Source organism: Heteronotia binoei, chromosome 6, assembly GCF_032191835.1.
Source record: "Heteronotia binoei isolate CCM8104 ecotype False Entrance Well chromosome 6, APGP_CSIRO_Hbin_v1, whole genome shotgun sequence".
NCBI classification, from domain to species: Eukaryota; Metazoa; Chordata; class Lepidosauria; order Squamata; family Gekkonidae; genus Heteronotia; species Heteronotia binoei.
The window spans coordinates 115,660,534-115,672,176 of record NC_083228.1 but is presented as its reverse complement, the minus strand read 5'-3'; the positions used below and the strand labels follow the sequence as shown (position 1 = coordinate 115,672,176).

Here is an 11,643-nt window from a genome sequence, read left to right as displayed (position 1 = left end):
AAATGCTTGCAATTTTTGCACATTGACAGATAACAAGAAAGGAAGAACTGAACGACGCTTCGCAGCGTGTTCAGCTAAAAAGAAAAGGGGGCGGGAATGGAAGGAACATCTTGACTTGCACGACGAGAAGCTCTTGAGAATACCCAGAGCACTGCTCAGTATTCTATCCCTGCAGAAAACGTTACTGGAAGACTAAATGGGTTTTGCACAAACCCAGGAGAGGGCGAGGCTTGGGCGACGAGCGCTCCACAAAAATCGTTCGCGGCCGTTGGGCTCCCGCTCCTCTCCCCCCCTCCTTCCGTTTATTTTTGAACTGACCATCCCGTTGCTCTTGATTGGTTCGAGGCCTCCCGGATTCTCTAGTGCACATGCGCAGCACGGGAGAGCCGCGGCCCCTTCCCTTTCTCTTCCACAACGATTCTGATTGGAGGAAGTCAGAAGCCGCCGGCGGAGCCGCTTTCAGGAGCTGCTTGAGGGGTGGGGGCCGGGAGTTGCTGTCGCCTCGACCAGAAGGGTTGTTGGAGGTGAGTCTCTAATTCGGAGTGGGGCGGGAATTGGGTCGAGGTGGGGAGAGTTGCGAGGCGGTGAGGAGGTCTCCTGTTGCTTTGTGCTGGAAGAAGTGGGGGGGGGGAGCAGGTAAGGAAGGGCTGTCTAGAGGATGGCTAATAGAGTGCATCGATTTGTACAGCCTTGACTTGAAGGCGCAGCATCCTTAGAAGAGGGAAAGTGAGACCCCCCCCCCGGAAGCGCAACGACGCTGTCTAATATCTACCCCCCCCGCGTTCGTATCCCTTGCGAGCGATTCTTTCCTTACTCTTCTGCTGCCCCCTCCCATATATCCTCCTCCATCCATCCTAGTGAGCATTCTGATCTATAATCTTCCGTTTTATTATGTAACATCAGTCCCCCTAATCACTATGGATGGAACCGACTGACCAGAGAAACAGATATAATGGCCCATTCGTACTGATGCTTGGCTTTACCAGGGTCCTTCAAGCTCCTTTGTTGTAAGATTAAAACCTAATTCAGCGTTAATCGCTGTTTATTTAGTTGAGTCATTTGCAGTCTGCCAAATGCTAAGGAATGGGCTGTGTTGATAACTGTCAAAAAGGCTTCTTCAGAGTTTGCTTGAAAAATCTAAAATGATTAAAACTGACCTCATCTAGAATTTTGGTTTTGTATTTCCCCTTATGCATATTGTAATGTTTCTTGTCATATACTCAGGGCTTTTTAAATAGAAAAAGCTCAGCAGGAACATATTTGCATATTAGGCCACACCCCCTGACAACTATTGTTTCACACGAGACTTTTTGTAGAAAAAGCCCAGCAGGAACTCATTTGCATTTTAGGCCACATCCTCTGACACCAAGCTAGCCGGAACTGCATTCCTGTGCGTTCCTGTTCAAAAAAAGCCCTGCATATACTGTTAATTATACTAGACTGAATATTTATTTTGAATACTTCTTTAATTGCTTTTGTTCCATACAGAGCTCAGTTTACGCCAGTTTATTAAAACACAATTTAAATAAGTTTGGCAAACTTTCATTGACTTAAGACTTGGTTTGTTACTTCAGATTTTAGCTGCAGCACATGGCGAAACAGAAGAGCCTCCTTGATGAGTGCCTGAGAAGAAAGCTTCTTATTTGTGACAGTTGGCACAAATTGTGACCATGGGCACAGTTCACTGTAGATATATACAGGGAAATTATTCTTCATAGGCAGTTTATAAACATTTAAGTTCTAGGACATTTTCTAACACATGTCCATAAGCTAATATCTTGTGTGTCTCTCTGTGTGTGTTACTTAAACTGGAATTAATAATGTGAATATCCCCCCCCCCACACACACACCTTTTACCTGCAGAGGGAGATCAGTGGTTAACAGTAAAACTGAAGGAGGTGAAGTCAGTTTTTCTTACTGTATCATTACTGTGGAATGGTAAGGTAGGGAAAGCATAGAGGCAAACTTTACTTGTAATCCAACTCCTTTCACCAAAGCAGGATCAGCCTGTTTGTGAATTAGTAAGATTTTTCAAAATCTACTATAGATCAGAAAACAGGTCCAGCTTCTCATGACTGTTGCTTAAAATACTTCATCACAGGAAACTGAGATTCTTGTCTAACTCTTTTTCTTTTCCTTCAGATAAATCCTTTGTTTGTGTTAAAGATACTTGATCCTTTTGTTGTACCAGTTTATTGTCTTTTCAGTGGTGAGTGTTGGAAGTCTTGCTATTTGTTTCATTATATGCATTATCAGTTGTGAACTTTTCTCCAAGGCTCATTTACCACTCTTGGTTTGATTTTTTAAAATGCACAGTTCTCAGGTTTTTGTAGCTGTATAACTTGAATATCAAGACACCATATTATGATAGCAACTACTGGGCATAATTTCCAAAGTAGATTGTTTCCTCAAATCTCAGAAATCAAACAAGTATATTGTTGTAAATAGTACATTGTAAATAAGCTTTGGCAGAAAAGTGATATGTGGTTGAATTTGATGAACTACAAGTCTTCAAGAAAATTACTGTAATATCAAAAGTCTTAAGCCTGAAATATTTTGAAAATGTTATCTTGCTGTAAAGTGTATGGTAGGACCTAAAAATCATTTTCCTCTAGTGGAAAGGGAGACAATTTTTATTTTCCCTCTCTTCCTGTGGAGTCATGTATTCCTCTTAAAACTCCTTTGTCTTCCCTAGGCTGCAGTAGACAGGGAAGAGGTGGGAAGGTTATGTTTTGGTGACAGAAGTACATTTATCTTCACTTTATACATTATGACATCATTGTTGTTGAGGTGAATATCATACATTTGAGAATCTTGCTTTTCTTTTGGGAATGCGGATTGAATGGCTTTTCAGTATATGTAGAAGAGTACGGTGGAATTTTTTAATATTGGAGTCTTATACTTTCTGCAATGGATTTAGTTAAATTGAAAGATTTTGTGTATTTACCCAAATGCAAGACTGATTTTTTCCCCAGATATGCCACTAAAAAAGGAGGAGATAGTCTTACATTCTTGTATGTGTTAGTTATATCCAGTAGTAACTATATTTTTTGTGGAACATTTTAAAGAGGGTTATTTGTAACATGGTTAACTTACTTTTGGGGTCATTTTCTTTTTGAGTAAATAAATTACATAAGTTAAGACAACTTGTTGGCTGATTTTAGTTATGGGCAGATTTCTTTTTCTTTGCAGTTCATAGAAGCGCTTTAGTCCACTTTGGTTGAGCTGCAGTTGTTTCAGAGTGTAAAAGAACCTTTGGCAATTTTTTTCAATATTTTACAAGACAAGTTCTTAAACCATACCCTTATGCAAAGATGGAGTGTAGACGGTAGACTAGAAATGTTGATTTTGATCAGGATTTCAGGACTGTGAATAAGATTTAAAGTTAATTCTCTTACTCTGCCCTTTAAAAAAGATATATGATTAAAAGATATATTCAGCAGCCAAAGAGTGGCCCCCATGCAGACAATGGAGCAGGCAACTGTTTATGGTTATTATTTTTGTTTGTTTTCTTTAGTAGGGTGCCAAAGTGCCTGTAGCACAGAGGATAGCTGTAAGCACATTTGCTCAATAACACCAGCCTTCGTTCACCTGAGTTTTAAAATATCAATCCATCCACAGGTAATTTGTTCCAGTCAACTTTCCTTTGATCTTCCCTGGGTTGAGGTTTCCCAGGCCACTTTTTCATTGGGTAGGTGACAAATCAAGGATGCTTAGTTCACCTAAAATCCCCACATTTAACATAAACCCCCTCTCTCCAAAAAGGGGTTTCTTCATTGTACTCTTAAGACTAAGGTATTAACAGTTTCCAGACTTTACACTTCAGTTGTAACATGAGTTTGAGTATGTTTTTATATGCCATGTCACAATATCCAATAATCTATTTAATTTTTGCTTTTAAAATGATGACAAGTGTGTGTTGACATAGACATTTTACTAAAATTCTGATTTTCTTTCATTGACATGAAAATATCCATCTATAAATAAATCATTTTTTTTTACTTTTTAGGAAATGCATCATTTTGAAGAGGAACTCACTTGTTCCATTTGTTATAGTATATATGAAGATCCCCGTGTATTACCCTGTTCACATACATTTTGTAGAAACTGTTTGGAAAGTGTTCTTCAGTTATCAAGCAACTTTTCCATATGGAGACCTTTAAGACTTCCCCTGAAGTGCCCCAACTGTAGAAGCATTGTTGAAATCCCACCGTCTGGTACAGACTCTTTGCCTATAAACTTTGCACTAAAAGCTATAATTGAAAAATATCAGCAAGATGACCATCCAGATGTGGCTACTTGTACTGAACATTATAGGCAGCCACTAAATGTCTATTGCCTGTTAGACAAAAAATTGGTGTGCGGGCATTGCCTTACAATAGGAAAACATCATGGCCATCCTATAGATGATCTTCTAAGTGCCTACATGAAAGAAAAGGAAACTCCTAGTAAACTCCTTGAGCAGTTGACTGATAAACACTGGAGTGAAGTATGTTTGCTTATTGAAAACTTGGAGGAGCAGAAAGCCAAATGTGAAAGCATTGTCCAGGAGGATAAGAAAACTGTGTTGCAATATTTTAAGAGACTGAATGATGTACTAGATCATAAAAAACAAGCTTTGCTTGCAGCACTGGATGAAGTGAACACACAGATTGCTGCAGAATATGAGCCGCTCATTGAAAGGATGAAGGGAATACGAGAAGAGCAGCTTGAATTAATGTCTCTAAATACATCCATTCAGGAGGAAGAGTCTCCCCTTCTTTTTCTAGAAAAAGTTGAGGATGTCCGTCAGCGTGTCAAAGCTTTGAAGAAAAAGCCATTACCAAGTATTAGACCTGTTGAAATCTACCCTCGAATAGGACAGGTGTTAAAAGATGTGTGGACCAAAACTGAAATTAGTGAAATTAATAAGATTATCACTCCTCAGATAAAGTTGATTTCCAAAGGAAAAGTATGTCATGGCTGTGAAAAAGAGAACAGTAAACATAAAGAATTTTGGCCGTTGCTTCTAGCACTTACAATAATTTCATTGGTTGTGGCACATCTCCTTTCAGCTGAAGATGAAGTTGCCTTCCCTTATGTTCTGAATGTTTTGGAAAATGTTTATCATGACTCCAATAATAGGTTGCAGGCTGCAATGGAAGTTGTGCGCCAATACCTGTGTAAAGTAATTTCTTTGTTCATATGAATATTTCTAGTAGCAAGAGCTCCTATGTGATGATCAGGACAAGAAACAACATGGATTGAGTTATAATTTTTTGCAGATTTTTATAGCGGTTTGCTGAAGATGATATCCTAGGAAATAAACAGTGAGGATAGATTGCATTGACAGCTGGGTTACAGTTTCTAAACAGATCTCACCAACAACAATGGTTTGTATTGGGGTGAATGTTTTATTAAGAATTAAATTGATTCCTCAGACTTGCTGGTGTTACACATACAGGCTGCTACCTCTTCCAGCAAAGCTTACAAAGAGAAATTAGGGAGACATGTAAGGGCAGGCTGTGAGTCAGGAGAAACTGCTAATGAAAATCCTGTTCTCTTGAAACTAATTTTTTATAAGCATTACATCTTGCCAGGCGTCATTCCACAAGTAAGGGGTAGCTGAAATTAAAATTCTAGCAGTTCAAGGTATATTTAAATATCCTATAACCTTTTACTAAATTCCATAGGTGCCCATATTGGTGCTTAGGTGTAGAAAAGACCAAAGATTGCAAAATGCATTAAAAATATCTTAACCACTAAAAAAAATAAAATTGGACAATGGATCTTAAACTTCATTTAGGGTAAGGAAGTATTTGGTTTTTGACTTGGCAACTTTTGTTAAACATTAGAAATATTGTCTAATTGTATTTTAATGATTGTAATTAAGATTATTTACAGAAGGCTTACATGTTTAGTCTTTAAGAATTGAATTGTGATCATCCAAGACTGGTGGATTGTTTTGTTTGAACGTTTTCAGTGTTCACTGTATATATTTTGGTATAAGTTATCCAACCTGGGGATATTGCTGTAGACAACACTTGATATTAATACACAAACTATGTAGCCTTTCTCATATACTTCAGAATTCTAAGTCTTTGCTATGAAATAAATCACTCAACTTCCATGGACCTTAACTGTTGCATGTTATAGACTGGAGCCTGATCTTTGCAACAGCTCTGTGGGCTAATAATATGACAGGTCAGCCAGAATTTGAACTTGTCACTTCTAACATAAAATAATAAAAATTTGGAAATGGTATTTCCCCAGTGCTTGAGTTAGAAGTGCCTCCTGTACCTGCTCACTAAGGTTTGCACCTTATGTTTTTGAGACTGGAGAGTAATAACTAGCAGCAGGGGAGATGATAAAGATATGCCTCTAACCATGGCTAGTAATACTTTCACTCTTGGCAGGACAGTTGACCCAAAGTTTTTGTGAGGCTTCAGGAGGAAATTTGTCCTTTGAACCAGTGAACAGATTATGTTAGCACTGTACTAGAAGTTGTCACTGCCAACTAGATGTGCATTGTATGTGCTGAAATTGCCACTGCTACTGTAGGTGCATCTTAATTATGCCCACTCCCTTATAGTCTCATTTTGTGGGAGATGTGATATACTTTCATTTTGCTCTACACATGACATCTGCAGGTTCCTAGCTGTCAAATAAAATAGCAAAATGGGTTGTGTTAAGTATACCCTTGAATTAATTCAGTGTCATATCTTTTTTGTAACTCCCCAGTCTCATTATTCTTGGCCTCCATCCAGCTGTTGTGAAATCTAAACTTGGGCTATATATGTATGGTGAAACCTGTATGGTGAGCAGCTTGCCAGTTTACAACATCCTCCATATTTGGATTGCAGCTGGCGACCATACAATTACATGAGTGGCTAAGGTCCTTTCTCTAAGCCCTCAGGATTTGGGGCTAGTAGTGTACTTGGCTTCATGGCATTAATTTTTTAAAAGTATTACAAGTTATTTTTATGAGACTTGGATTGTTTTTAAATCTTAACCTGTTTCAATAATTCAGAATTTGTAATTTTCATCTACTAAGTATTTTAATAAACTTTCATTTTAGCTAGCTTTGCGGGGTTAGTGTTATTTACCTTTATCCTAAAAAGTGACACTATTTTGTGTGTTTTTACTGTCAAGTCACAGCTCACTTATGGTGACTCCAAACCTTTCCCTTAACTTAATACAGCAACAGGATGTGATTGAGTTTTGTTCCCCACACTCTAGTTTTGTGTGTTGAACTAAATTTCACTGAAAATAGATTGGATATGAGATCTATTCTTAGGCTGTAAAAGGCCAGATCCTGAAATTTAACAAGCAGCAGGAAGAGGTAAATCTAGACACAATTTCAATTTCAGACTTTGAACGGCATAGCATAAGAAACAGAAAAAGATTTAAATGGACAACATACGGATTAAACAGATTAGACATAAAATCAAGCATAGCCAGAGTTGTGTTGGAGAATGGCGGTCAAATATATTGCTACAGCACAGGTAATTTCTGAATTAGTTGTTCAGGAAAAATCGACAAGACAAATTGTTCTAATTGATGGTAGGCAGAGAGAATCTGTGAAAATTCCTGACAGGGTTTTTCATATAGATGACAATTAATCAATAAGTGAAAAATTGTATCAGGAGAGTTTGCACTGCAGGAACAGAGGCTTTCATGAAAAGGGGTTTGGAGATACCTCCCCTGCAAAACTTTGGAAGGAAACGCATTCAGTCTGGCTTACATAAAAGCCCTACAGTATGTAGAGATCACTAAATCAGTTAAATACCAGGAAATCCTACCACAACAAATGTCCAAACCTAAAGCTGGAAAGCAGACATTAGGTCTAGCTGGGCATAATTTAAATTTCTCTGAATCAAGTAAATCTTCTTCATGGTCTCTGTACTTCACTCATGGGATGAAGCACCAGTGCCAATTCCTGATCAGTAACCCCAAAGTCCGTGATTTTTCGCTGCCCGACCCCGGTAGGCATGTGTGACAGCCCCAGTGCGCATGCCCACCCGGTGGGCACGAATATCCCACCAGTTCCTTCTTTACTGCTGCGTCGGACAGACTTGGTGTAGTGGTTAAGTGTGTGGACTCTTATCTGGGAGAAGCGGGTTTGATTCCCCACTCCTCCCCTTGCACCTGCTAGCATGGCCTTGGGTCAGCCATAGCTCTGGCAGAGGTTGTCCTTGAAAGGGCAGCTGCTGTGAGAGCCCTCTCCAGCCCCACCCACCTCACAGGGTGTCTGTTGTGGGGGAGGAAGGTAAAGGAGATTGTGAGCCGTTCTTCGGAGTGGAGGGCGGGATATAAATCCAATATCATCTTCTTCTACTTGTTTTTCGTCACTCCGGTCAGTAGTTATTTACCTTTTTTCCTTCTTCGGGTTTCCCCCCCGCCCTTCTCCCGCCATCCCTGTCTATGGAAAAGCATTGGAGGTTTTTTAAGCGGTGCCTTTAAGTGTGGGAGCAACATCCCTCCTCCGGACAGACGTTCTCTTTGTCTGCTGTGCCTTGGAGAAGGTCATCGGGTGGAATCCTGCCATCATTGCTCAAAATTTTCCAAGCAGACTAGGAAAAACTGAGCAGCAAGACTTTCAGCAGCGCTGGTAAAATCGGCTCGCACCGCATATGTTGACAAGCACTTTGATGGCTGCCACCAGCATCGATATCGGTTCCGGCCTCGTTGAGCCAAAAGACCCAACCATTCCAGGGAGCCGACCGCCGCCACAAGCGTGCGGGGTCGGCATCCCATTCAGAACCATTGACCCCGGCCAAGAAGGCCAAAGGGGCCTGGGACTCACACTCTGCTGAGCCCAGAAAGCACAAGGAGAAAAAGATGTGCCAAGACAGGCAGACCCCTTCTCTGCCACCGAAGGACCTGGTGATCGTTTTGGGGGAGCCTCCAGAGAATATCCTCCCTTCATTGATTCGACCTAAGAGCCCCTCGGGTCCGACGAATGTTCCTCTCTCTCCGGCTCCGATCAGGAGGGCAACCCTATAGAACGGTCGGCAGACTCAAAGGAGGGCGGCGATCCTAGCTCGGCATCGGACTTAGAGGTTTTGCAGCCGAGGGATCACTCAACACCAAAGATGCCCTTAAGAACATAAGAGAAGCAATGTTAGATCAGGCCAATGGGCCATCCAGTCCAACACTCTGTGTCACACAGTGGCAAAATTTTTTTATATATATACACACACACACACACTGTGGCTAATAGCCACTGATGGACCTCTGCTCCTTCTTTTTATCCGTTTTAACCTGTCTGGTCAGCAATTTCATCGAATGCCCATGAGTTCTTGTATTGTGAGAAAGGGAGAAAAATACTTCTTTCTCTACTTTCTCCATCCCATGCATTATCTTGTAAACCTCTATCATGTCACCCCACGTTTCTCCAAGCTAAAGAGTCCCAAGTATTTCAACCTTTCTTCATAGGGAAAGTGTTCCAGCCCTTTAATCATTCTAGTTGCCCTTTTCTGGACTTTCTCCAATGCTATAATATCCTTTTTGAGGTGTGGCGACCAGAACTGCACACAGTACTCCAAATGAGACCACACCATCGATTTATACAGGGACATTATGATACTGGTTGATTTGTTTTCAATTCCCTTCCTAATAATTCCCAGCATGGCGTTGGCCTTTTTTATTGCAAATGCACACTGTCTTGATATTTTCAGTTAGTTGCTTCACCCCTTCGGGGTTCCCCCCCCGCCCTTCTCCTGCCATCCCTGTCTATGGAAAAGCATTGGGTGTTTTTTAAGCGGCGCCTTAAGTGTGGGAGCAAGATCCCTCCTCCGGACAGACATTTTGGAGAGTTTATCGGAGTGATTTTGGACACCACCCAGCATTTGGTTTTTCTTCCAGATTCCCAGGTGTTGGATATCATCTCCCTGGTTCAACTCCTTCAGGCGGTGAGATGCGCTTCTGTTCTGCAGATCCAATGCCTCTTGGGCCTCACGGCAGCTACTACCAATGTTCTGCGCTTTGCGAGGCTGAGGATGTGAGTCCTCCAGCTCTGATTCATCAGGAATTACAATCTGGTGAGAGATCTCCCATTTAAGATTCTACAAGTCCCTTCGCTGGTGCTTCAATCTCTGGATTGGTGGAGGATGAAGTCCAATCTTTGCAGAGAAGCTCCGTTTCATCTCTCTCTCCCCTCACTCACGGTAACAACAGATGCCTCACTGTGGGAATCAGGAGCACACCTTGGAGATCTCTGCATAGGTGGCCCATGACCCACATCGATGGCTCACCATCGTATCAATTTTTTAGAGCTCATGGCAGTTCATCTGGCCTTGAGGTTGTTTCTACCCCTAATCAGCGGTCAGATCGTAGCTGTGCTGTTGGACAACACGACTGCTGTCAGTTATATATATCACCAAGGGGGAACTGTGTCCAGAAGGCTGTGTGCATTGACAATGCAGCTTTGGGAGACCTGCATAGCTTCTCAGACTTTCATTGTAGCCACCCACCTACCTGGGGAGCTCAATGTTCAAGCGGACTCCCTGAGCAGGGGAGAGGTCTCCCATCACGAATGGGAGCTGAACTGGAGATACCTCGAACCTCTGTTCTGGGTGTGTGGTCATCCCAGAATAGATGTGTTTGCCACGGCAAACCATCGGAAGTGCGAACAATTCTGCTCCAGGGGAGGGACGGACCCAAGATCCCTAGGGGACGGTCTTCTGCTTCCGTGGGCGGACAAGTTCCTCTGCCTGTTTCCACCCTTGCCTCTTCTCACCAGAGTGCTTCACAAATTGGCCCAGGAACGCCCAGAGTGTATCCTAGTTGCTCCTTGGTGGCCTCGAAAGACTTGGTTTCCTGTCCTTCTAGCCATGACAGGGAGGTGTCACCACAAGTTTCTGTCGGAACCTGATCTCTTTTTGGCTCAAGGCGGCTGCCTGTTTCACCACTACATCCCTCACCTCAAATTGATGGCTTGGAGAGTCAGCTTCTAGAATTCTCTGACAGAGTGCAACATGCCATGTTGAACAGTAGAAAGCTGTCAACTCGCCACTCCTATGCGGGAAAGTGGTCTAAGTTCCTGTCCTTTCTACAGAACAAGGGTATCAATGCACGTTCTGCTGATCTTGAGCTTGTGTTTGAGTTTTTACTTTCTCTTGTTGATGCTGGAGTTAATCATTCTTCGATTCGAGTATATCTGGCTGCCATCTCGGCTCATCACGACCCTGTGGATGGCGCTTCGGTTTTTACCCACCAGCATACAAAACGTTTTTTGAAGGGTCTTCTGCGGCTTCACCTGCCGTCTTCTTCCTGCTTGGGATCTGACGCTCGTCCTGGACCGGCTCTCGAGACAGCCTTTTGAACCCTTGGCTACCTGCCTGTTGCATCTTCTAGCCTGGAAGACTGCCTTCTTAGTGGCTGTCACTACGGCCAGAAGAGCTAGTGGCTCTGCAATGTGATGCTCCATACATTTCTTTCCAGGACGATGGGGTGTCCTTGGCTCCGGACATCTCGTTCCTCCCTAAGGTGGTGTCTAGTTTCCACTATAATTTGGAAGTCTTTTTGCCTACTTTTTACCCTTCTCCTTCGGTGGAAAAGAGACGTCTGCATGCTTTGGATGTTAAGAGGGTTTTTTTTTGTGCATCACACCAAGCCATTCAGGAAGGATCCCAATCTATTTGTCTCCTATGCGGCACCTAG

General features: G+C 42.1%; 1 protein-coding gene across 4 annotated transcripts; it reads left to right on the top strand.

Moving 5' to 3' along the window:
• Positions 1-404: 404 nt before the first annotated feature.
• TRIM59 (tripartite motif containing 59) lies at positions 405-7,060 on the top strand. Of its 4 annotated transcripts, none has more exons than XM_060242426.1 (4): positions 405-524; positions 2,143-2,209; positions 3,518-3,691; positions 4,010-7,060. In XM_060242426.1, exon 4 carries the CDS (start codon positions 4,013-4,015, stop codon positions 5,186-5,188), a length of 1,176 nt encoding a protein of 391 aa, XP_060098409.1. In that variant the 5' UTR covers positions 405-524; positions 2,143-2,209; positions 3,518-3,691; positions 4,010-4,012; the 3' UTR covers positions 5,189-7,060. The 4 variants fall into 4 exon arrangements, with proteins under 4 accessions (XP_060098409.1, XP_060098407.1, XP_060098408.1 ...); XM_060242425.1 differs by having other exon boundaries at positions 406-524; positions 3,518-3,621; XM_060242424.1 differs by lacking the exon at positions 3,518-3,691.
• Positions 7,061-11,643: the final 4,583 nt, after the last annotated feature.